The 27,312-nt window shown below is 39.9% G+C and overlaps 1 protein-coding gene across 1 annotated transcript in view; it reads right to left on the bottom strand.

The window, feature by feature from the left end:
* Nucleotides 1-3,557: 3,557 nt before the first annotated feature.
* The window catches only part of LOC101416849 (hyaluronidase-4), a 32,743-nt gene continuing 8,988 nt past the window's right edge, over nucleotides 3,558-27,312 (bottom strand). Inside the window, exons 2-3 of the mRNA XM_004478249.2 lie at nucleotides 6,126-6,215; nucleotides 3,558-3,959 (exon numbers count right to left, since the gene is read on the bottom strand). Of these exons, the coding sequence (XP_004478306.2) occupies nucleotides 3,558-3,959; nucleotides 6,126-6,215 (492 nt within the window). The remainder of the gene's footprint in view (nucleotides 3,960-6,125; nucleotides 6,216-27,312) is intronic.

The following is a 27,312-nucleotide window of genomic DNA, read 5'->3' as shown; positions in this document are numbered from 1 at the left end:
TTCCTTTTTAAAACTGCACACTATTCATTGTACAGATGTACTGTAATTTCTTTAACTAGTCCTATGTTGATATACATATGGGTTCTTTTTTTAAAATTTTTTAAAGATTTATTTATTTATTTATTTATTTATTTCCCTCCTCTTCCCTCCCCACCCCACCCCGGTTGTCTGTTCTCTGTGTCTATTTGCTGCATCTTCTTTGTCCGCTTCTGTTGTTGTCAGCAGCATGGGAATACATACGGGTTATTTACCCTTTTTTCGCCCTGCAATTTGTTGATAAAACCTGACTATTTTTCCTATAGATTTTCTGAAAGTCTGAATTTTGATGATTACATCCCTGAAATATTGTTCAGCAGTTTTCCTTGTTCCCTATGATTCCTGAGAACTGGTAGTTAGATCTTAGAGCCTGACCAGATTCTGGGTTAATTTCTATAAGGATTAATTCTTACCTGGTGTCATATTTCAAGTATGTGGCTTAAAATGCCTAACTTTATCTATTTTTCTGATGTCATTGAGGATCATTGCATAGATCCATTAATACATTAGGAATTACAAAATAGTTATACTCTAATGTTGTCGTATATTCTTCATGTATTGGCCTTAATTAAAAGTAACTTTAACTCCTCAATAATTTTGGAACTCTGCAGTGTAGTTCATATAGGAATAGATACAGAATTTATGCTTGATACTTTCATTTTACTTACCAGTCTTCAGAGTAATGAACTTCAAAGTAATGAACTTCAACAGTGGCCAATAAGATGGTAGAAAGAAAACTTGGTAAGTAAAATTCCAGACTGTGTTCCTGTACAAATTGGCTCTTTAACTTTGCCTAGAAATTTATTCTCTGCAGGCCTCAGCTCTTCTCAAGAAAGTTGGACTTTGTGATTTCAGAGACTAGGAGAAACAGCACAATAATGCTTGTGAATGGCTTTATAATAACTCACTTTCAATGTGTAGTCTGAAAATAAAACACCTTTGCAACATAGTTATCATTTCATTGATTCAGGTTGCTGAATCAATCATTTATTCATTCATTTAGCAATATCTATTATGTGCCTACTATGTGCTAGGCACTGCAGAAAGCACTGTTCTAGTAATGAACAAACTGAAGTCCACATTTTCCTGGATTTACATTCTGGTGTGGAAATACAGAAAATAAACAAATATATAATACTATTTATATGTGCTGTGATAAATGCTACAGAAAAAACAAACAAGAGAAGTTAATGTGGAAAGGAAGTACTACAGCCCCAGAGACTTCTTTGCTGTCTCTTGAACAATGCAGTCCCTCTCCCAACTTTGCACCAGCAGATTTCATCTGCCTGGGATCACCCTTCCTTGAACTATCCTCGAGGCTATCTCTCCTACTTGAACTTTTCTTCAAACAACATTTGCTCAATGAGGACCAATAACATGGACAATTCCACCTGTACCCACTCTGCTCTCTATTTTCTTTCCTTATATCTTGTTCCTTCCAAATATATCATATAAATTGTTTCTTTTTATTTTTAAGTCTGTCTCCTGAGAAAGCAGGGGCTTTTGTGCATTTTGTTCAGAGATATATTCCAAAACCTAGAACCAGGCCTGATATAAAGTAATGCTCAATAAACTGATAAAGGAATGAATTGTTTAATGATTGAAGGAAAGAAAGAATAGGGAGGGTGGTCTGAAAAGTCTTCTCTGTTGAGGTGATTAAATAATAAAATCTTGACAAAAGGAAAAATGCTCATTAAATTTTGCTACATCCAGCTCATGGACTATTAGGTGGCTTTGAAAAATGATAATTATAAGGATTATAAAATAGCAATAAAACTACTTATAATATATGATTAAGCTTCAACACAAGATTTAAAAATATGCCAATGTTGTTATGCATGGCAAAAAGTCTTTCAAAGAAATACAGAAAAAAATATACCAGAATCTGACAGAATAGGTTATAGTGATTATTGGTGATTTCCTTAGTTATTTCTTGTATTTTACAAATTTTCTATATATAATGTGATTATATAATTTTGTTACATAAATAAAGTTAATTTTTAAAAAATTAATCTATGTAATACCACCTCTCATTCAGGGTATTAAAAAAGTTTTTGTTTCATTTTCTTCTTTACATTTAGAAATTAGACATTAACATCAGTAACCTCTAAAAAGCAGGGACCCAGAGGTGAAGCAGAGTACACCTGGATTGCAAATGTTCCATAGAAAGACAAAGGAAATGTATAAGGAGGTTGAAGCAACTATCATTCCTTCTATAACAGCATCATACCTATCTTGAAATTATCTTTGAAGTCGATTGTCCCCAGGGGAAGGAAGTCCTATCAGTTAAGCACATCAGAGAATAAGACAGTGATTAAGTAATTAAAAATAGAATATTATATTATATCAGAAAGAGGAAATTGCCCAAGACTCTATTTTATCTTAAGTTTTTCCTTTACTTCAGTGACCATGGGAAGATGGTTGGGGATCAGCAATACACGTTAAGAGCCAAAGTATTCCAGGGACATGTTATTCCATTTATTCCTCAGAATAACTCAGAGGTTGGAATTATGTTTTCAGACAATAAGATGGGGAGTGTAGGTAAATCACCCAGGGTCAAGACAACAAGGAAGTAGTGAAACCTTGATTCAAGTTAGATTCAAACTGACTCTAAAGCCACCACACAAGACTGACAGGTAGGAGCCAAAAAAATCCAGTATTCCTTAACAGGCTCCCATCACAACAGCGCTTCTGGCTCCCTTAAGTATTTTTTATGTATATTTTTATAATGATTTTTGCTTACGAAGGACACCAAGCCTATTTTTATGAACCATGGTTCCAGCTTCTGCTAGGACATAGAGAAGTGTCAATCCAAGCATTAGACAAGCATGCATGTTATACTGAAGCTTTCAAAGAACTCAGATTACCAGGGTCAGTGAGGGAAGGACTCACGGTCAGTGAGAAAGGCACCATTTTGGAACAGGGGCCTTTGCAATGAGCTGGGAATGGTTCCCTTCATCTAGTCCCTGCCCCTCATGAGAAGTCATGGCAGGAATCACTTCTGAACCCAGTGAGCCTGCGTGCATTGGGAGCAGAAGCCTGGTGTGAGCCTGAGCCTGAAACAGAACTCAGCATTTGGTCCACTTTGGTTGCACTGAGGTGACCACCTTCTGTTGAGTCAGAGAACTACTTAGTAATCTGTCCTTAAAAGAAGCTGCAGCTTGGAAAACCAGTGTTTGAAATTAATAGTTTCTTATGTATATGTACCTAAATACTTAATATGTACAGGTACATATACAAATAAATATATACATTACTTTATACGTGGTATAAAATTCACTACCTTTAGTTTAAATACAAAAATACAACGTAAGCATTTCAATAAGGAAGAATTGTGCATTGTTTATGATCATGTATCTGGTTTGACAGTGAAATTGGAGTCAATCAAATTAAGTAACCTGTTTCTGTTTGTGTTCAGTGACATAATATCTACTTATAATAACTCCCAATAGGTTCCAAAGAGAAAAAAAAACATAATTTTCATCTCCTTTAGAGAATGGGTCCCTTTAAACTTAATTATCTCACAACTGAATGCTCAGATGACCTGCTACAACTAGCAGACAAAGAGTTATCAGAGAGGCAGAAAAGGGAGACATGGGGGAGCAGCCCTCAGCGGTTTTCATTTCCCCACAATCAGTCCCTTCATAGCCCTGATAACAATGACAGGAAAATTTCTCGGCTAACACTTCCAAGTCTCTATCAGATGCTTTTCCTTCTACAATAAAGTCTCCATCCTCAGAGGCCTCTATGTGGTAGCTTGCAGGGTTCAAGTGAAGGTAGTCGGGAGCTTTCCACATCTTCCTGATGCATCGCCCGTTACTGCTGCAGAGGTGCAGGCTGCACAGCTCAGCGGCTCTTGTCACATTGACTATGTAGCTCCCTAAGTCAGAACTCACAAACTGCTTCACCTTTGTACAGTTACCCTAGAAAGGTAGACAAGAAGAGTCATTAGTGTTTCTTTGGGGAAGTGACAAGGTTAGGGCCTCTAGTCCCACAGGCAAGTATTTAGACTTGACTACTGAAATCAGATGGCTCAGTTCCAGTTAGTGAACTCTTAGGCTCCTTGGTGCTATAACATCGGGGTCCCACATCAGAAGAGGGCAAAAGATCTGCTGGACAGGAGATGGAGAATAGGTTAGAGTCAGCTTATCAACAGAACTTGCAAACTGGCCCCTGATACAACATAAAAGACATCCCTTTCTTGCAATTTATAACCTTTTTCTCCTTCTAGGTCCCAAGTTAATGGTGTGAAAGAGAGAGGAAGGAACCCAGTTAGGAACCCATAATTAGAAATTATGCCAAAGCTGTGCTATTGCTTAAACAGCATAACCTTACAAAAATATCTGACAAGTCACTCCTGCCCCTGCTTCTTTGGATCACCCTGTGAGGACATGGCCTTGCAGGAGAGTGTCAAATGAATAACTCCTGTCCCTTGTTTTTTTAATCAGCCTGTGAAAACATGGCCTCGTAGGAAGATATCAAACGAGTGACTTCCCCCCCACACTTCTGTAAATCAGCCCACAACCTTGCACTTACATTCTGCCTCTGTAACTCCCGCTGCTTGTAAAATTTTGCCTAGCAGTGCGTTAGCCAATGAGCAAAAGTCATGCTGATCCCACATAAAATCCTATATAAACCTATGAAAACTGAAAAACGGGGCTCAGAATTTGGAGATTGACTCTCCTTTGGGCCCGCGCATAATAAATCTGTTCCTCCACTTCTCCTGAGAGTCGGTTTTGGGTCTTTCTGTGGTTCAGAACTTCTGGCTTTGCTGCAACACTATTATCTGCCATCCTGTGGCCACTTTTCAAGTATGTGGTACATTTCGTGATTTTGTTAGAATGTGAATCATCATATGCCAATGATTGTTGTCAAAATATTAATCTGTACCATTCTGGATTTCCCTGAAAATTATGCTCAAACATCATCTGCCCTGGGTTCTAATTCTAAATACAATTTAAGCAGGAATGCCTATAAGTCTGCTAGGCCATTTATTTGTGATTCCTAATAGAGGCCAGGAGGTTTGTGCACCCAGCTCCCTGATAAAGTTTCTCTCATGAGCCACATGGGTGGAGAGGAAACATCACCGGTGGAAATCTTTAAACAATTCTGTCAGTTTTTACTTAATTTGTTGTCATTATCTACCTAATTTTCTACAGAAACAGAGGAAATTCTTAACCTTGTACTGTCTTAAGGAGTTCCATGAGTTATTTATCTTGATAACAGCAAATTGAGCCTGTGAAAGTCTAAGGATGAGATCAGATAAGTAATCTAAAGCTGCTTAATTAAAGTTGACAATCCAGCTTTATGTATATGAACTTACAAAAAAATTCAATTTGAGAAAAAGTATGGAAGATACAAGTATTAAAATTCATGACAAAATATGCTAAGCCATTGAGATATAAAAGATGACACATGGAAAGACCTAGGAGATTGTGATTAATTTCGAGTGGAGAAATTTAGGAAGATTTCTTGGAGTAAATAATATCTGAACTGGGAGAAGTTTGAAGAGACATATATAAAACTTTTTTATAAATCCTATTAATTTTCAGCTGATTTCTGCAGAGAGAGGAAATAAGCTCAATGTGGAGATTAAGTTACCATCTGCTTCTACTTCCCAAAATAGGATAAAACTCATTGTATATGGTTGTTATAAATATATGGACTTCAGAGTTAAACTGCCTGTGGTTTTTTCTAGTTCCACTGCTAACCAATCAAAGTAGCTTTTGCTCTAAGTAATTATCGCCCTGCCCCCCCTCACTGTTTCCTATACTATAAAGGTTTGGTTGTCTCTACCTCATATTGTTATTTGACCAGTAAGTAAGCAAATCCACCTCCCTCCAAAAAGCACTTAGCACAATCTTAGCATCTAGTAAATGCTCAACAAATGTCAGTGTTATAATTATTATCTTAACGAAAGTTAATAATATTTATTGAGCTTCTTCTATGTACCAGGCACTGATCTGGGCATGTATTCAAAAGCTGTTTTCCCATGGGGAACATGAAAGCTTTGATTGGAGTGAGCACTATAGGAAAATAGAGAAAATGCTTGAAAAATTATTAAATGTACCTTCAAGGTACGGACTTACCACTGATGAAGTTAAATTCATGTCTCCCCATATAACAAAGCCTGCAGCTCCCAAGGCAGCACTTTCTCCTATGGTACTGATTAGATCTTGCTAGAGGAAAAGAGCAGAGTTCATCATTAATTTGGATATAAAACAATCCAACAGAGATTACAAGCCAAAATCAATGTAAAATGATTGGGGCAGAGCTCATCTGCTCCACAAAGGAACTATTTGCCACATTCTTAGAGTAACACAAATGTTGAATCAACCAAGACTCAAAACCTCACTATAATCACATGCAAAAACAGATGAAATATTGTTAAAGAAAAATTTACATTTTGCCAAATAGGATATAAGTTTCAGGACAATTAGCTTGTAAATAGTAATCTAAAGCTGTTTAATTAAAGTTGACAAGCCAGTTTTATGTATGTGACCCAAAAACATAATCCAAAATTTTCCTTTTCTAAATGCCTTGTACTCTTCTAGGTCAGATTTGCTTTTCATTTTACAACATTCCACTGCAGAACTTCACTCTGCGACAACTTGGGCAGATGAGTATTATTTGGATTCCAAGGACAAGGAACACAGTATTAAGGGCCTGTGGGCTCTGATATGGTCCAGCCTTTATATTGGCCCATGAAATTATATGTTTAATTTCAAAACACCTGTTTTAATGGACTTTATTTATGATACTGTCAGCCATGGTAAGGCTACTCAGATTTCCACCACTATGAATGGTTAAGATAAAATGAAAAGAAGATTTCAGCAGGGGGAGTTTTGGCTTTGTAATCAGAAAAGATTATTGTTTTTAGTGTTAAATTATCATGGATCTAGGTCACTTGAGAGGGAAATTAAGAGTTAGATATGCACAGTTGGTAACTGGTTTGTTAAATTATAATATACTGCCTTACTCTGCAGGATGCTGAGCATTCATATTTTACTGCAAGGAAGTGTAATTGGGTGATTTGATGGAAAATAAAAGCAAAATTTTAAAGAGTATTTTGCCTCAGCCATTTTATATTAGTTCTTGATAAATAAATCTTATAAATCTCAGTTTTTGAAGATTTTTCTCTGGCCCTTTTCCAGTGATTTTTCCAAAAAGGGAATGATTTTTGTTCAAGCTTATTACCTTTTCAGGCTCACATTCATTTCCATGTACAACAAACATAGTTCCACCTGAACAGATAAAGCTGGCATGACAGGATGCAGAAGAGGTTTTGCGAAGCTCAAATGAGATAGAGTAAGTGAAGAGCTTTGAAAATTATAAATGGTAAGAATAAGGGGCATATGGGGGGGCTATTAATACAGGACCCACACTGGGGACTCTGCTTGTCCCACACCCGTTGCCTATCTGGGCCATCTTGGGAAAGCATAAGGGTCCAAGCTCCTCAATCCACTCAGAAACTTTCCTAAATGCAGCAAAGTAATATTTACAGGATGAGATCTGAAGGAAAGGAAGCCTCCAACAGACTCACATGAATTCATCTGAGTTGAGATATTGTCTTCAGGGGGAGGAGGGAGGCATAGCATTTATATTTTGTATTTATAGGTTATCCATACATATTCATAAGTAAGATGCTATACATATTTGTGGTGAAAGCCACATCTTCTGATGTTGAGATCAGGGGGAAATGTTAGTTTCTTACCAATGTGTCCTTTAATACTATTATCAGAGAGAAAGTTATTGGGACTGATTCACAATGGCAAGGGAGTTGGGAATGCAATAGTAGATATTAATGCAGACTTCTCTATCAGATTAGTTCACTGTCACCTAGCAGAGAGAAGAGAGCTGAGTGACTCCTACAACACCCAAGTTTGTGGATCAGAAAAGCAAGGGCACTACCCAATGACGAAGTCACAGGTAAGGTGTCCCTGGGAGTGGATTGGGACCACCTGAAACCATCAGCCTCATGGATGGTGGCACATGAAAGAAGAAATAAAAGGAACAAACCAGATGCTGTGAAAAAAATCTCCCAGGTACCAGTATGGTATAGGGCTGCCTTGCTATTATCCATGATCCTCAGTCTAAAGATTAGGTTTCAGAAGTAGAGAGCAGAGGTATTCAGAGGACTCCTCCACACTAGGTAAGATTCCTTGATGCTTACCACAGGGCCTATAATTAAGTGCCCACACTGGGGAGCTGGAGCATCACTCAGCAGCACCCTTTGCATAATCTTAGAGGAAACATTAATTAATTATGAGGATAAACATATTTAAATCATAACAGCCCCGCAACACTTCTACTATTTTTCAAAAGCATAGCATCAGGTTATATCTAAATTGTGTTTAAAAGTGTGTAGTATAGGTGATTTCTGTGTGAGATGAGTTTTTAGTGTCTCTCAATTTTCCTCCAAGCTATGGCTGCTGCCTGACATTACATTAAAAAATAGTCCATGTTTATATTAACACTTTTATTCCTGTTAAAACGAGATAGCCATAATACATATGTTTCTGTGGTGCTTCAAATGTTCTTATGTATTTTCTCATTTGATTTTCATACTTCTGCCAGATGAATAGGGCAGGCGAATGTCCTTATTTTTTGGATTAAGACACTAAGGTCCACGGAAGTTAAGAAATTTGCTACTTCTTGGTAAATCTTTTTATTCTACTTCTAACTGTATGTGTATGTATATTACAGACACACATACACATATATACACACATTTGCACACATATGTACACACACACTCTGGGTAGTAGGAAAAATATACATATATATTTTCAAATGTAGACATCCTAGGAAAGTTAGAAATGGAAGCTTGGAACCCATTATTCATTCAATTATGTATGAATGAATGTCAAGATTCAAATACTTATATTTGTAAGCAGATTTTCATGGAGGATAAGGTACAATGTTGGGTGCACTGATGGTTTAAAACTTTTGGAAATAGTGTGTTTTATAAAAAAGAAAGGGATGCAGAATGACAACTTGGAAAAGACATAAAAAACTTCTTCCAGAGGAAAACCTAACTGTTATTTCTTTCCTTGGTGGAAATAGGAGCATTTCCAAAGCTGTAGTTACTAAAGAAGGAAGTTTACCCTAGGTTTGCAAAATGGGCAAAGTGTATAAGTAGACTAAATTAATGTTTTGAGATGTAGATTTTGTTCCTGAAAGTTTGTTTCTTCCAAAAGTAAATGTATTGTAACTAAAGAAAAGAATGTATTTGATCCAAATTTAGAAAAGAAAAAGAAGTACCATAGAAGGAAGTAGTACTTACATTTCATTCGAGAGTTGAGAATATTTTATAAAGATTTAGGTAACCTTTCAAACCTTCTAGGTGGTATTGCTTTCCCATCAAGCTACAGTGAATTATTTGTTATTCATTCTTTGTCCTATGAAAATCAGTTTGTTTTATTTTTTATTTTTTTTAAAGATTTATTTCTCTCCCTCCCTGCCCCACCCCCCACCCAGTTGTCTGCTGTGTCCATTCGCTGTGTGTTCTTCTGTGACCGCTTCTATCCTTATCAGCAGCACCAGGAATCTGTTTCTTTTTGTTGCGTCATCTTGTGTCAGCTCTCCATGTGCGGCGCCATTCCTGGGCAGGTTGCACTTTCTTTCGCACTGGGTGGCTCTCCTTATGGGTGCACTCCTTGCGCGTGGGGCTCCCCTACATGGGGACACCCCTGTGTAGCACGGCACTCCTTGCACGCATCAGCACTGCGCATGGGCCAGCTCCACATGGGTCAAGGAGGCCCAGGACTTGAACCACACACCTCCCATGAGGTAGGTGGACACCCTATCCATTTGGCCAAGTTCGCTTCCCTGAAAATCAGTTTAAATTAAGATATTTTCCCATCCTCATCTTATTAATGGTTTCAGAGTTATAGCTTTTAACATACAACCTAGAAAATAACTGACATGTGTGCTATTTCTCCCTCTGATGAGTAACCCTTATCTATATATGCATCACAGGTGCTTATTGGTCAAGGTAGAACCCTTACCATGGTGTTTCCTGAGGCTCTTTCTTTTTGGATGCATAACACTCAGAAACTCTTTGTATATTAATAAATGTTGGGAAGTGGATGTGGCTCAAGCAATTGGGCTCCCATCTACCATATGGGAGGCCCTGGGTTTGATTCCTGGGGCTTCCTTGTGAAGGCAAGCTGATGCAACAAGATTAAACAAGAAAAAAGAGACCATAAGAAAGACAATGAGAGACACAACAATCAGGAAGCTAAGTGCTTCTCTCCCACATCTGAAGGACCCAGGATCAGTCCCCAGTGCTTCCTAAATAAAAGATGAGAAGAGAAGACAAGCAGACACAAAAGAACATGTGGTGAATGGATGCAGAGAGCAGACAGCAAGTGCAAGTGGCGAGGGGGAGGGAATAAATAAATCTTTTTTAAAAATTGTTGGTGAGATTAAATTTGGTATAGTGGCAAAGATTCAGTTAAAGAAGGCTACTGATATCCAGGATCACCTTAAAATATCTCTACATTATAAATATGAATGCCTGAGCAATTCTCAAGTTTTCTAAACAGTGAATATTTACCCATGATTATCTGAGTTTAAAGATTGGAGAATCAGGTACTTTCTGTAGAAGTTTCTGTTTTCATGTCTAGAGTAGCAAAAGGAGAGAAAAGTAGAGGATATCTGACTAAAAGTCTACCTAATTTAAAAGTATTGTATTAGTCAGGGTTCTCTAGGGAAAAAGAACTGACAGGAGATTTCTGTAAGTATTATAAGATTTTGTTAAATCGTCTCACCCAACTGTGGGTATACATAAGTCCAAATTCCATATGGCAGGATGCATGCTGACAACTACAAGTTAACTCTAATGAAGAGTTTCAATGAGTTCTATAGGAGAAACTGGCTAACAGAAGTAGAGATGGAAATTCTCTCTTCTTACTGCTGAAATCATCATTTCTCCATTTAAAGACTTCATTTAAAGAGTGAATGAGATGTATCTCATTTCTAAAGGCAATCTCCTCAGTTGATTAAGGATGTGATCAATCATAGATGCAATCAATTTACTAATAATTTAAGTCCATGAAATGCCCTCACAGTAACAATTAGCTAGTACTTGCTTGACCAGACAACTGGGCACCATTTCCTGGCCAATAAGACACATAAGCCTAACCATGGCAAATACCTTCCTGCTTTCTATAAGGTATTTGGCAGAATATATGACCTGAGTAAAAATGAACAGAAAAAATAAAATTTCTCTTTACAAGGTTTTACCCAGCAAAAATGCCATCTAATAGTGATTTAAGAATTGAATTCAGAATCTCACATCCCTATGCCTACTGTCCATTAGTTGTGATTGTAAAGGGAAGAATAATACAGCTAGCTGAATCTATAGATTAAGGAAACACTTCTAGAAGATTTACAACTTTTCCCTCTCCCATGATACTTTTACCAAAGCTGGTAAAAATATAAGAAAACACCTTTTGACTTAAGCTTCTGGTTGACCAAGAAGGCAGCATAAGACACTCCAGGGTGCTGTTCTCCCACAGATTTTTTAGCAACTAGCAAAAACTAGTTCCTCAAAATTCCAGAAAACAGTATAAAGGTAATTGGTCAGGTTCCAAATCAAAAGCAGACAGCTTTTTAAAAGATAGGAAAGCTTATGACATTATTGCTGGTCTCTTGCTCAGTCCCTACTGCATGGTGTGGAGTCATCCTGAGCTCCCATTGTGGGTTCCATGCCCTGGTCTAGAGGGAGTAGAGTAATCCTTGTTTCCATACTGGGATGTCTGTTTGCTGACCAGTCTATCAGGAGGTAGCCAGAAAGAGTGAATCAGGAAATTTTTCTCTGGCTTGCTCTCCTTTACTTGCTCTGAGGTTAGAAGTAGCTTGCAGACAACTAAAGCAGTATAAAGAACAAGTCAAAGAAGGCTAGAGCAAAGGAATACCTGTGACAAGTCATATACTTGAATACATAAGAGTAAGGTAAAGTCTATTTCACAGGGAGAAGAGAGGACTTTCAGATACCTGCAAACAGGGGAATTCCAAAGGACACATGCAAGCAAAAGTGCTGTACAAGAAGTAGGCTTAGAAAAGATGGGATGCACACTGCAACATTTAACATTTACATTAAGCTGATCTTCTTGATAGGAAGATAAACTCTGAAGGAGAGTACCAACCAATGTAGAGTCAATTTGCAAATCTGTGAACAGTGTTTTCTGTGTTGGTTACCATTTTGTTGTTGTTTTGTTGTTGTTGTTATTGTTGTTGTTAACTCCTGGCACTTAAATAAATTATATCACTATCTGGATACAAACTTAAGGAATAGACAGCTCAGGGACTAAATCCCAGAATTAACACATTATAGTATTAAAAAATACAGCAGGCAACGAAAAAATGTAAGGCAGAGAAAAAGGAAATGATGATAAATTCAAAGGAAGAAGACAAAAATCCATTCATTAACAAAGATGATCGGACATATCAAAGACCTTGAAAAACGATCTTCAATATATTCAAGGAGATGAAGGAAAACACAGATAAAGAACTAAAGGTTATAGGAAGGTATGCTGATACAAAGTACCAGGAATCTGTTGATTTTTATAAGAGTATTTATTTGGGGTAGAAGCTTATAGTCACAAGGCCCTAAAGAGTCCAACTGAAGGTACCATAAGAAGTACTTTCTTACCCAAATTCTGTTGGTGGGTGTTGACACAAGATGTCAGGCAACATCTGCCAGCATTCAGTCCTAATGATGTGGTCGAATCAATGCCCTAATCTTAACATAATTTAATCAAATCCATCTTAGATAAATCTAATACAATCAAAGTGTATCATACCCTGAGGTACAGACCAGTTTACAAATACAATCAATATCTCTTTTTGGAATTCATAAATATTATCAAACTGCCAAAATATCAATAAAGATATAGAAATTTTTAAAAAGAGCCAAATGGGGGCAATACAAAGATGGTGGCAGAGTTTCCAAAAGTCAGGTCATGGTACAGGGCAATTAGTAATCATCCAGAGTTATCTAAAGCACCGGTTTGGGGGCTCCAGGAGGCCAGAGGAGCATCCTGAAACATCCTTGAAAGAATGGAAGGAGGACACTGCCTATCTGCAGAGATTTGTGAGTAGAGCACTCCACACCAAGGAAGCTGGTACCCATACTCCACTGGTGGCAGAAGTCACCTTGGGAAATATTCTGTGGCTAGAATTGAAAGCCCCATTTCCCAAAAATGGGGGAGAAAAAGACAGTTGGGCACCAACTCCACTACTGATTAGTAAATTTTGGTGACTAAAGTATAATCCTAAGAGCAGCTAAAGTTTGAACCTGCCCAAATCAGAAAGAGGCTAGTAGTCTCCATTTTAACACTGCCCCCAACATGAGGGGAAGCCAGGTTGACTGAAAATCACAGTGCTGGTAGGGACCAGCTTCTATCCACCCAGATTGTACTGCAGCTCTAGTATAAGTGCCAGCCCCACCCCTGGCAGGGAAAAAGCTAAGGAGAACTGCACAAACCTCTCCAAGAAACTACAGGCAACATCACAGAAGCTGGTGCTCATCCTACTCTGGTGGCACAAGCTACCTCAGGAACTGTTCTGTGTTTGGAGTTGGAAGCTGCATTTCCCAAATATAGGGGAGGAAGAGATGGTTGGCCACCAATTTCAGCTACCAATTAGTAAATTTGGCTGGCTAAAAAATATAACCCTAAGAACAGCTAAAGTTTGAACCTATCTAATTTGGAAAGAGGCCAGTAGCTGTCACTTTGTCTCTACCCCCAGGATGAAGGCAAGCCAGTCTGATTGAAAATAAGTGATAGTAGGAACTGACTTCTTTCCACCAAGATTGGACTGCAGCTCTGGCCTAAGCTCCAGACCCACCTCTGGAATGGAGGAAGCTGGCAGGACATGCACCAACTTCTATGGGTAACTGCAGGTACATTGAGCAGGCACAGACTGACTAGTTGGACAACTGAGGCTTCCTTCCTGCACTCCAATAAGATAGGAGAGGAGCTGTGTTTCCTCAGCCTCTCTGGATAACTGCAGGCATTTTCAGCACACACAGACTGGATACTCAGGCACCTATAGCTCCATCCCTGCCCCCAAGTAAGGTAGAAGGGGATCTGTGTTTCCTCAGCCATTCTAAGCAACAGCAGGCACTTTTGGCATGCATGTTCTGGACTGGTGGGTACCAGGGATCCACACCCAACCCCCAATAGGTTAGGAGGAGGCAAGTGTATCTTCAGCCTCTCCAGACAATAGCTGGTACATTTGGCCTATAGGGACTGTCAGGTTCCTGTGTTCTACCCCCACCACCCAATAGGATAGGAGGGGGCTGGTGTTTCCTCAGCCTCTTTGGGCAACAGCAGTGACTTTCAGCCTATATAGACTGAACTGTTGGGCAGTTCCATTCCCACCCCCTAAAGGGCAGAAGGGACAGTATTCCTTCAGTCTCTCAAGGCAACTGTAGGGACATTGAGCCCAAATGCAATAGAATGTGGGTCCACCATAACCCTGGTGGTGCTACATCACTCTATATGGGCAACTGCAGTCATTTTGGACCCTCATAGCATAAATTGCTATCCATACCTGCAGCTTCATTATCAGCCCAGGAAGGGGAGGAAGGGGCAGGAAGCTTCATCAGTCACTCCGGGCAACTACAGATGGTCATGGCTTGCACAACTTAGATTATTACACATGCTGTGGCTCTGTCCCTATGAAAGGAGAAAGGTGGGAGAAGCTTCATTGGTCCCTGGGACAATGCAGGCAGCTTCAGCCTCCCCAGCTTACAGCACCAACCATATCTTCAGCTCCCACTACACAACCAGCAAGGAAGAAAGGGCAAAAAAAGCCCTAAACTAAAGAGCAACTGCACACAGAATAAATACACTAGTAAGTCAGATGCCAAGACATCAACAAAAAAATTACAATCCATACCATGAAAGAGGACTAAATGACAGCAAGAAACATGCAAACATATGTGTCATGAGTGTCCCAGAAGAAGAGAAGGGAAAAGGAGCAGAAAGAATATTTGAAGAATGATGGCCGAAAATTTCCCAACCCTATTAAATAACATAGATATCCATGTCCAAAAAGCACAATGTACTTTCATCCAAATAAATCTGAATAGGCCAACTCTGAGACACATACTCATGAAAAAGTCAAATGTCAAAGACGAAGAGAGAATTCTGAGAGCAGCAAGAGAGAATCAAAGCATAATATATAACTGCTATTAGAGACAAGGAAGGACAAAGGACATTTTATATTAATGAAAGGGGCAGTTCAACCAGGAAAAAATAACAATCAGAAAGGTATATGCAACTAACCAGATGCCCCAAGATACATGAGGCAAACACTGGAAAAATTGAAGGGAAAAATAGAATGTCTTACAATAATAGCTGGAGACTTCAATACGCCACTCTCAGTATAGAACATCTGGACAGTAGATAAATAAACAGACACCTTGAATAATATGATAATCGGACTAAATCTAATAGACATATACAGAACATTGCACCCCAAAACAGCAAGATATACATTCTTTTCAAGTGCTCATGGATCTTTCTTTAGGATGGACCATATGTTGTGTTACAAAGAAGATCTCAATAAATTCAATGAGATTGAAATTATACAAAACACTTCCTCTGATTATAATGAAATAAAGTTGGAAATCAACAAGAGGCAGAAAAAGGGAAAATTCACAAACATATGGAGATTAAAAACCACATTTTTCAATAATCAGTGGGTCAAAGAAGAAACTTGAAGAGAAATCAATAAATATCTTGAGGCAAATGAAAAGGAGAGCACAGTATATCAGAACCTATGGGATGCAGCTAAGGCAGTGATGAGAGGGAAACTTAGAGCCCTCAAAGCTTACATTTAAAAAAGAAAAAGAGCTAAAATCAAAGACCTAATACACAGTGGGAGAACTAGAAAAAAATCAGCAAACTAATCCCAATGCAAATAGAAGGAATGAAACAAAAAGTGTTCAGACAGAAATGAAATTGAGAACAACAACAACAACAACAACAACAACAAAACAGTAGCAAGAACTAACAAAACCAAAAGTTTGTTCTTTGAGAAGTTAAATAAAATTGACAAATGCTTAGCTAGGATGACAAATAAAAAAAGAAGATGCAAATAAATGAAATGAAAAATTAAAATGGGGCATCACTACTGACCCAAGAGAAATAAAAAATAGATCATAGAGGAGACTCTGAACAACTGTATGCCAAAACACTAGACAATGTAGATGAAATGGGAAAAATTCCTAGGAATTTACAGCCTACAATTACCCTGAAAGTAATAGAAGACCTCAACAAACCAATCACAAATAAAGAGATTGAAACAGTCATCAAACAATTCCCCAAAATGAAGAGCCAATGACCAGTTCAACTGGTGAATTCTACCAAGCATTCAAATAAGATTTAATACAAATCTTATTACCCAAACTCTTCCAAAAAATTGAACAAGAAGGAATGCTACCATACTCATTCTATAAAGCCAATATCCCAATAATACCCCAATAATAAAGCCAGATAAAAATATTACAGAAAAAGAAAATTACACTCATTTCCCTCATTAATGCAGATGCAAAAATCCTCAACAAAATATTTGTTTATCAAATTCAACAACATATTAAAAGAATTATTCATCATGATCAAGTGGATATTATACCAGGCATACAACAGTGGTTCAACACAAAAAAATCCATTAGCATAACACACCACATTAATAAATCAAAGAAAAGTCAATCACATGATCCTATCAATTGATGCAGCAACAAAATATTGCATCCTTTCTTGATAAAAATATTACAAAGATAGGAATTGAAGGAAACTTTCTCAACATGAGAAAGGCCACATATGAAAAACCCACAACTAACATTGTACTCAATTGTGAAAGCTTGAAAACTTTCCCATTGAGATCAGGAGCAAGACATGGATTCCCAGTGTCACTGTGTCACCACTGTTCAATATAGAGCTAGAGGTTCTAGCTAGAACAATCAGGGAAGAAAAAGAAATAAAAGGCATCCAAATAAGAAAGGAAGAAGTAAAATTTTTGCTAATTGCAGATGACATATTCCTATACCTAGAGAGTCCAGAAAAATCTACAACAGAGCTAATGAGCTAAGAAACAATTTCTGTAGAATGTCAGAATACAAGATCAACATGCAAAAATCCATAATGTTTCTCTATACTAGTATTGCACAATCTGAGGAGGAAGTCAGGAAACAAATTTCATTTATAATAACCAGTGTATTAGTCAGCCAAAGTGGTGCTGATCCAAAATACAGAAATAAGTTGGCTTTTATGAAGGGTATTTATTTGGTGTAGAAGCTTACAGTTACCATGCCATAAAGTGTAAGTTACTTCCCTCACCAAAATCTTTTGCCATCTGTTGGAGGATGATGGCTGCTGATATCTGCCAGGACTTAGGCTTCCTAGGTTCCTCTCTTCCCAGAGTTTGCCTCTTTCTGGGCTCAGTTTCTCTGTTATCCTGACAAGGTCAGCTGTAGACTATGAGGCTCTCTAGGCTTTGCCTCTCCACAAGGCCAGTTGTAGACTTTCAAGTAAATAGCTCTGTTTCTCTCTCTGGGGCTTCTGCCATATCTAAAGGGCTGTCTCTAGTCCTCTGTGTTCTTCTCTTGGGTGTTCACTTCCTAGGCTCCAGCTCAAAATTCTGTCATCAAAACTCCAACTCTGTCCTTTGCCATGCCTTTTATCTGTGAGTTCCCACCCACCAAGGTATGGGGACTCAACACCCTAAGAATGTGGCCCAATCAAAGCCCTAACCACAACTTAATTATACCCAGGACCATACCAGTTTACAAACATAAACCAATATCTATTTTTGGAATTCGTAACTATATCAAACTGCTAAAGCCAGTAAAATAATCAAATATTTAGGAACAAACTTATCCAAGGATGTAAAGCACTTGTATTAAGAAAAGTACAATAAATTGCTAAAAGAAATTTTAAAAGACCTAAATAATTGGAAGAACAGTCCATGCTCATGGATTGAAAGACTAAATATCATTAAGTTGTCAATTCTACCAAAATTGATAAACAGATTCCATGCAATCCCAATTAAAATTCCATGAGCATTTTTTTAAAAAAATGGAAAACACAATTATCAAATTTATTTGGATAGATAAGAGGTCCCTTAAAAAAGAAAAAACAAAGTTGGAGGACTCTTACTTTCGGACTTTAAATCATATTACCTAGCTTCAGTGGTTAAAAAAAAAAACCAGCATGGTACTGGCATAAAGATAACACACATACTAATTGAACTGAACTGCTAATTCAGAAACAGACCCTCATATCTATGGGCAAGTGGTTTTGACAAACCTATCATACCCAACATGCTGGGTAAGAACAATCTATTCAAAAAATGGTGCTATGAGAACTGGATATACATATCCAAAAGAAAGATGACCCCTATTTCACATCTCATACAAAAATTAACTCAAAATGGATCAAAGACATAAATATAAAAGCAAGAACCATCAACCTCCTGAGGCAGGTTAAAGCAGGTTAGTACAGGGAAATGAAAAAGATGAGCCACAACATGGCTGACAGACAACATGACTGACAGACAACAGACAATAAGACAACCATCAGACAATATGACTGACAGACAATATGGCTGTAAGACCTTGCTGAGACCTTGAGTTTAACCTTGAGGTCCCAGTTTCTCTCTCTGGGACCTCCCCTTGGTCCTGGATATTCCTAACAAGCCTCACCATTGGCCCCCACCATTGACAGGGTAACCAATAACAGCTGGGGCCCATCCCCTTAGCATTAGCAAGGGGGAGGAATAATTAAAAGTTTAAAAGGTAACCACAAAATGCAGAACTCTGTCTTTTGCCTAAAGAAGCTCACACCAAATCTTGATGTATATTTCTTTCTCTCCCCTTTCTCAGCAAGCTCTGTCCTTTCCCCCATATCCCAAAAAGTTCTTTTTACTGGCCTATCTAAACCAGCATGTTCTTAAATTCATTTATGCAACATAGCCAAGGACCTAGAGAAATCCAATACTTCCTCCTCTTCATTCGGTGAGCCAACCATGAGAAAGGTAAGTGAGTGGTACTCTCTGACCCCCACTGGAGATCGGTAAGTTTTAATATCTGTCTGTGACCTCTTATGGTTCTGCCATTTTAAAGGGGGTTAATGGCTAGGGGGTTCCTGGATAAGCTCCTGAAGAAATAAAATCAGCCTGCCCAGACTTCCAGCTCCCTCTGGGGAGGTGGTAGGGACTAGTCCCCATGCCATGTAGATCCAAGGAAGTTCTGATGGCAGGCCAAATTTCCCTTGACACCAGATCTTTCAACTATAGCTGTACTCATTCTGGGTCTGTGAGATGCTTTAGAATGCCTTAAAAACTGAAAATGCATTTGTTAGGGAGGCATAAGCCCTACCTTCAGCGGTACCCTGAGGCTTTGCTCCTTCTCCACCCTAGAGTGGACCAGAGATTGTCTGAGTTGGGGGTATGGTCCCTAATGGTTTTTGCTGGCAAGATACAGGGCAACTAGCCTCTAGTTCTCCTATGGGATTTAACTGAGTAACTTGACCCCTGGGAGTGGCTATGGAGTGAGCTCACTCATAGACAGTTTCTAAGACTGCTGCAAAGTAAGCAAAAGCATTTAAAGATACCTAGCTAGCCCCTTTCCTAGCAGGAAAGCCCACTTGAGGGTTAAGGTTTGGGAACCAGACCCAGATGCCCCAAGACCTCTAAGGCTCTGGGGACTTCCAGAGACAAAGCTCCTGAGCCCCAGAATATGGGACAGCAAGCAGAGCTCCCCCATTTCCAGAATGCTGGCTCAGCAAGCAATCTGTTCAATCAGATCTAATGGTGGGATGCCCCCAGACTGACAAATGTGTTATCCTCCCCTAGATTAATGCGCACTTCTTAAACTGGGACAACCTGCCTAGTCTAATCTATTCCTGCCACACCACATGGCCACAGTGCAGCTGAAAATGGATTCTGTGTGGGACCCTGAATTCCAGTTGAACTTGTGTGAGAGAGGAGAGGACAGATGGATCTGAGGGCCAGGGACCATGTGGTCATATCTCCTTAAAGCAGAGTTCTTAACAAAAGTTCTGTGGAACAAACAATAGGTTAACCTCCCCTGCCTTAAAGGGGTGAGGAAATGCACTCCAATTACCAAACCTCTCCCTTGTAGAATAAGGAAACTCCTCATGTGCCATCAATTATGATTAAAAGGTTCCTGGCTTTCCTAGCTCCCTATTTCCTTGTAACACTCCAATCCTTTCAGAAAAAGGCTTGCAGGGTTTTATCCCTTGCGGGAAGTAACTAATGGGATGTGGCCCCTAGAGCAGCCCCAATTCATGTCTCATTGGGGGCAGGGCTTCTCCAGATACTTTAGCTCCATACCTTGCAGCTGCCCAGGGATTTTTCTGGAGGAATAAAGCTGGAAGGTCCTGCACTAAGTTTCTGCCATGGACAGACACTGGGAGCTTTGTGTCCAGGTGAATCTAAAGTCAAGTCTTTCCCTAAGCTAAGCTAAGTGTGTAAAATTCTCTCTTCTGTTCTAATCTGTACTTGCTTTAACTTTGTTAGTCTACTCATGCCTAGGAACTCATAAATTAGATTTGGGGTTCTCCTGTTACAAATTGGATAATGGTGAAAGATAACCTAAAAAAATGAGTCCTTAAATGTCAATACCATCTTGCAATTAAAGTTGATGTATAAGAAGTCACAAGTGGAATTAATTCAACTGTGGGGAAAGCAGAAAAACTTAGCAAAGTTGTTACTAATAAAATTGTTTTAGTTGATTAATTAACAGAAATGCTCAAATTGTTTTTAAGTGAAAACTTACAGAGACTGTAACTAAAAGTTAAGATAATTATACCGATGCCTTTACATTATAAAACAGCAGAAAGATAATATCTGAGATTGCGGCCGTCGCTCCCTGCCGCTGGGGTGGGAGGCAAAGCCTTCCTCAAGCCGCCCTCGTGAGCAGCGGGTTGTCGACGCACCTCACCAGCAGTGCGCCAGGGACTGCTGGCCGGGGCTGCTAGTCAGCGAAGGGGGACCGCGCTACAAACCCACGCAAGCCACTGGCCAGGAGAAGTAGACAGCTTTATTGGCAGAAGCAGGGGAGCCAGGGCACGTGGGCTTATGCGTGATCTGCAAGCGAGTCCGGGGAGGGGGCAGTGGACGGGAGTTATATAGGGTGAACGCGGAAACATTATCTGATTGGTTGGGACAGCAATATGTCTATATATGGTAACTATAGATTTACTAGACAAAAATGGCAGAAGGAGATGAAACGGCTGCTCGGCGCATGCGCACTGTCCAGGGAGGGGGTGGTGAGCAGGAATTATATAGGGCTAACGCGGAAACATTACTTGATTGGTTGGGACTGTGACATGTCCATATAAGGTGGCCTTTATGATTACTTGGTTAGGTTGGGAGGGGGAGGCACAAAGGCAGCTTGGCGCATGTGTACTATTCTCGGCCAGCATGTGTACTATTCTCGGCCAGCTTGGTGCATGTGTACTATTCTCGGCCAGTGACTCAGCGCTCTCGAGGGCTATCCCTGAGTTTACTCAAGGGCCTGTAGGGTCTAGAGTTTACTCATAGTCCCGTCCCTTCCAAGGCGAGTCTCATGGCTTGAATTTCAGCTGGGCCAGCTTTCCCTTCATGAGATCATTATAACTGGGTGGATGTAGCCTATACTTTAGTTACTGTAATGGTAATCTTAAACTAAACTTACCTTTGATTATGATTATTTTGTAACTAACTATCCCAATCCCTTAGACATCAACTACTATGAGAGTAATTATAAACTGAGTTTGCCTTTGTTTATGGTTACTTCAGCTCTAGCCTAACCCCTTGTCTTTGCTTATGGTTATTTCATGACAGCTTCTGCCTCCTTTTGCTCAGGGGAAAGCAATCTTGAGACACCCCTGACTCCTGTCCTTCCACTGGTATTAGTGACCCTGCTTTCTCTCGTGGCTCCAAGTGGACTAAATTGTTGCCTGGTGTAATTCTCAACCCTTGGGGTTGAACATCCAATCTTCTAGTCCAGTGGCCGCCAGAGTCCTGTTATATCCAAGGACTAGGGAGGTGGACCTCCCACTTCTGAATATTAGGATTCCTAAAAGCAGCAATTCATGAGAGAAACAAGTTTCTCTGAGGCTTCAATGACCTCAGTGAGTATATACTGGAATATATTCTTGTTCAACCAAGGTCTGCCAAAGTCAAAATGGGAAATAAGCAAAGCTCTGAAGTAAAGGAAAATGTTGTAAACTGTATTTTAAAGCATTGGGGACTTTTTGGTTGTAAGTCCATAATTAAATAATTCAGGGGTGTCACCCATGTAGGGGAACCCCACGCACAAGGAGTGCACCCACCCCGTAAGGAGAGCTGCCCAGTGTGAAAAAAGTGCAACCTGCCCAGGAGTGGCACTGCACACATGGAGAGCTGACGCAGCAAGATGATGCAACAAAACGTGACACAGATTTCGGGTGCCACTGACAAGAATACAAGTGAACACAGAAGAACACACAACAAATGGACCCTGAGAGCAGACAACTGGGGTGGGGAGGGCAGGGAAGGGAATAGAAATATATTAAAAAAAAAAAAAAAGAACAGACCTGCTAATGTGCAAACAGCAGCCTCAAAGTGGTTGAAAATAGTTTAAAAAAACAACAACTACATAGTCACAGTGTAAATTAGATTAATTAGAAATAACCTTCAAAGAAATCTTTTAAATGTTATTTTATAGATAAACTTATTTTGTAAAAGAATGAAAGTTTTAAGTAACTCTAGTGAGTTGTGTTTCTGTGTCTAACTTTCTATTTGTGTCTATTTGCTCAGTGTATATCTTCATATATCAGGATGGTAATATAAAATTAACAAATATAAATTCTTAAAAGAGCTCTATTCAAATTGTCAAAAATTAAATATGCTGTTGTATATGTGAGTGAATGTTCCTGGGCCCCAAATTAGTCTAAGCAGGATGGAAAAGTCATATATAAATCTTAATATAGGAACTGTTAAGGAAGGGGAAAAGATTTTCCTGAACTCTTTGAGTTACCCAGCTCCCAGGGCCTTCTCTTTGCAAGAGCTCTGAGGGAGGGCCTCTGTGTGGCAGATTAAAACTTTATCTTCTAGGCTGGGGAATTAAGAAACATAGTTTGCCCCTAAATATTCCCTGTAACATTTATGTAATTGAAATATCTTTTAAAAAATAAAAAAAAAAGGTGGAAAAAATAAAGAATCATAGTTTGTCCTGTAAATCCCCAATGTAAAAACCTTTCAACAATCTTAAAATTAGGATGGTTAATAATTCTATTACCAAATTTCAGTAAGTAAAGGAAAAGTCCTTCAAAGCTATGAAAATATCTTTTCTAAATGATAATTAAAACAAAATAAATAGTTGTAATATATTCCAGAACCTAGCAGTCAGGACACTTTTAAGATTATTCATAGTTTTAGAATTTGATTAAAGAAAAAAGGTTTTAGTCTCCTGTAAAGGAAGGAAAAGAACATTCCTTGCATACACAGTAATGGTTTCAATTTTATTAGCGTAGGTATTATCTCCCTAGGTTAATAAGATACCAATTAAGTAAACATTATATGTATTAAATCTTTAAATAATTGCGGTCACCCCTCGGGCTGAAGTGTGGTTTGCTGGCCTGGCAGGGGAGCAGCTGCGGCAGGCCAAGCCGCTGCCCCCATAATAGGGTGGCTGGTCGGACTCACCGCCACCCCTGAAGGGAGCTCAGCATGGGCGCAGAGTGCCCTCGGGTCTCCCCTTCTCGGCAGCCATGCTTCCGCGGCCGCCCCTCCTCCCAGATAGCGCCACACGATGCCTTCTTTCTCCCTGCGCAGGCGCAGGGCGGAAAATTCCAGTCTGCCCTTTTCCCCTCCCCCGACAGCAGCAACAGCCAGGCGTGGGCGGAAAAATCCAGTCTGCCCTCCACCCCAGCAACAGCAGCCACCAATCCCTAAACCCTGCCCCTTCCCCCAGCAACAGCGACAACCAATCCCTAACCACCACCCCTCCCCCGTCCAGTACCGCCCACTGACCTTTCGCCGGCAACCAATCAGAACAGGGCGTGGCTTCGACCAATCAGCCTTCCCCAGCCCCTATAAAACTGTTGCCTCTCCCTCAGTAAGGTGGACTTGCGCGTTTACCTTGTCTCCGCGGTAGTTCTTCTGCCGTGCGCCCTCCAGTCCTGAGAGCCCCCGACAAGGGCCTGGCCTCCCTTGTCCCCAGTTCGTCGCCTGCTTCTCCGGGTGACCCCTTCGTCGCCGGCTTTGCCGGGCGACCCCGTCAGCCGAACCGCGCAACCCCTGTGAGACCGACCCCTCGTCTGCTGCCGGACCGACCCCTCGTCCCAAGCGGGACCGACCCCTCGTCCAGAGCTGGACCGACCCCTCGTCCGCAGCCAGACCCCACCTCTACCGACCGAGCAAGCCGCCGCAAATAATGAAGTTGTAAGTTCATGTTTAATGAAATTAGGCTAAAGAAGGAAATGTCAATTTGCCCTCTCTTAAAAGGATAAAGTAAATTTCATTGATTGCTAATATTTTTAAATGTATATTTAAGGTAAAGAGTCTATGTGGTGTTATAGTTAATTACAAAGAGTTTGTAAAAATATCTTCTAAATGGAAGAATTTAAATGGCTAATTCCAAGAAGCCATTATTAGAGACCAAAATTGATATTAATAACAAAAAGTAACTTTATAACAGGGAAACCTCTCAAAGGCCACCTCAATTTGCTTGTTAAAGTGGTTGTAAGGAAAGATACTCTTGATTCCATTGGGAATCTTCAGTTTTCATAAAATAATTGAGAAAGTAATTTTTCCTGTATTGCCAAAGTAAAATATCTGTGTAATTAATGTCATCATGTTAAAGGTATAGAAGTAAAAGGCAAAGTACTAAAACAGTTAAGTTCATTCAATATGTTATAAACTGCAGTGGAAATGTTTAGAAAGTATACAAAAATCAAAAGAAATAGACTTAAGTATTGTCAAACTCTCTTATACATTTAAACCAGGCCTTCAATACACTGCACTTGGCCTCTCTTTTTGAGTTATTGGCTAGGTTGGTCACTGACCCCTAAAACAATAAAGGTATCTACTATATCTCTGGTTATGCTCCTGAAGTGGATGGAGAGTAAAATGGAGTTTCAAACTCCTGCAGCAGCCAGCAATGGCTCAATGTGACCAGATGCACAGTGGATATTGCCTCCAAACTGGCACTGTTTCATAGTGCACCAGGAGAGTGGAATATTGGTATGCACAGGTGGGTAGAATACTGGAACCTAGTTTTCTAGCCTTTCTTTAGGGCCAACAGTACTGCAGCTTGCTGGCTGTGCAGAGGGCATACCAAACGGAGCAATGATTACCAAAGCAATGTAGGTAGAACTTAAACACAATTGGCATTATGGCCTGCTCCCATGGAGAGATAACATGTATGGTATTGTGAACTGGGAGCTTAAGTATATTAATTGCAGCTCAAAGAGAACCTTATGCATTGGTTAGTGCATTTATTAGTATTAAGTACTCTATCTATGTGCCTGATGATTATGATGATATCTTTTCTATTCTAAATCATATGCAGAGGAATACTGAACATGTTAAAAATCCTGGTAAACTTCATTTTCTAAGTAGTTAATGATTGTGCTTAACCCAGCTCTTCTTCCTAGCCCTTATTCCAAAACCTGTCCCACTCATATCCTGGGGAGGACTGGCAGACCCACATGCCATCCTGCCATGGCTAAGCATTTTCACACCAGAAGGGAAATAGGAAATGAAGTGGCTAGGATCCACTTCAACTTGGCCCCTTCAAGATGGTCTGTGGGTAAACTTTCCTCACCCAGGAGCTGGAAACCAGGTTCTGATCAAAACCTGTCAGGAGAACAGGCCTCACTCTCAATTAAACCCAAAATATAGGGACCTTACTGTGTGGTTCTGATCACTCCTGCAGCTATTAAAATTAAAGAAATTGTCAGCTAGGTGAACTTATCCCAAGTGAAACCAGCTTCCCAAGGAAGTACCAGCTCACCAGAAGCAACTGATGGGATGTATGAGTGCCAGTCATTGGATGGCCTGAAATACCTCTTCAAGAGACACAGCTAAGTAGTTTCTGTATCAAAGCCAGCTGTTCCCTGTAACTCTAGCCCAAACACCCATTGCTAGGGGGAAGGCAAGCCAGATACCCCTTAAGAAATCTTGTCTGTTTTCATTTCCTGTAGTTTCTCCCCATACAATAACTAAAAGGGAAATGCCTTTTCTCATCCCCCTCTTACCTGTCCTAAACATAACCACCACCATGAAAAACTGGGATTGGCAATTTATATCAAACCCTATTATCTATTACATGCTCTTCCTCGAGCTAACTAACAGCACAGAAGAAACTAGCCATGCCTCAGAAGCTCTTAGACAACAAATAGACTCTCTTACTGCTGTGGTACTGCAAAATCACAGGGAACTTAACATGCTAATGGCAGCAAGGGGAAGACATGCCATTTCTCAAGGAAAATGCTGTTTTTATATAAATTGCTCCAGAACAGTCCTAGACAGCATTCAAAACCTGCAAGATGAAGCCCACCAACTTCCGGAGGATGCAGCCTCTGAAGGCACCTGGCCTCTCTCAGTCTTGTGGTCCAGTATGTCACAACTGGCCCACTTTTTGGGCCCACTTACCACCATTTCTTTATCCTTTTAGTGTGACCATGTATCCTCAAATTTCTAACTAAATTTATTTCTTCCAGAATCAACATCTTCCAAAACAAGGTATTAGTCATGTGGGGATTTCAAACAGTTTTAACCACAGTATTGGACCTATATTCCCTCAACTTCAATAGAATAACCAGAGAGGATTACATCCTCTCAGGCAGAGACTACTGCCCTAACCAGCAGAAAGTAACTACAGAAGAATGATCATTGTTCCTCAGCAACCCCTTAAGAATAAGGGTGTGAACTCTCTGAGGGGGAATTGAGGCAGGTTAGTAGAGGGAAATGAAGGAGAAGATGAGCTGCAACATGGCTGACAGACAATATGGCCAACAGACAACATGGCTGACAGGCAACATAGCTGCAAGACCTTGCTGAGACCTTGAGTTTAACCATGAGGTCCTAGTTTCCCTTTCTGGGACCTCCCCTTGGTCCTGGATATTCCAAACAGGCCTCACCATTAGCCCCCACCATTGGTAGTGTAACCAATAACAGCTGGGGCCCATCCCCTTAGCATTAGCAAGGGTGAGAAATAATTAAAAGTTTAAAAGGTAACCACAAAATGCAGAGCTCACTCTTTCT

This window comes from Dasypus novemcinctus, chromosome 5 (genome assembly GCF_030445035.2).
Source record: "Dasypus novemcinctus isolate mDasNov1 chromosome 5, mDasNov1.1.hap2, whole genome shotgun sequence".
Classification (NCBI taxonomy): domain Eukaryota; kingdom Metazoa; phylum Chordata; class Mammalia; order Cingulata; family Dasypodidae; genus Dasypus; species Dasypus novemcinctus.
The sequence above is the reverse complement of the archived record's forward strand: the minus strand, read 5'-3'. Positions and strand labels throughout refer to the sequence as shown.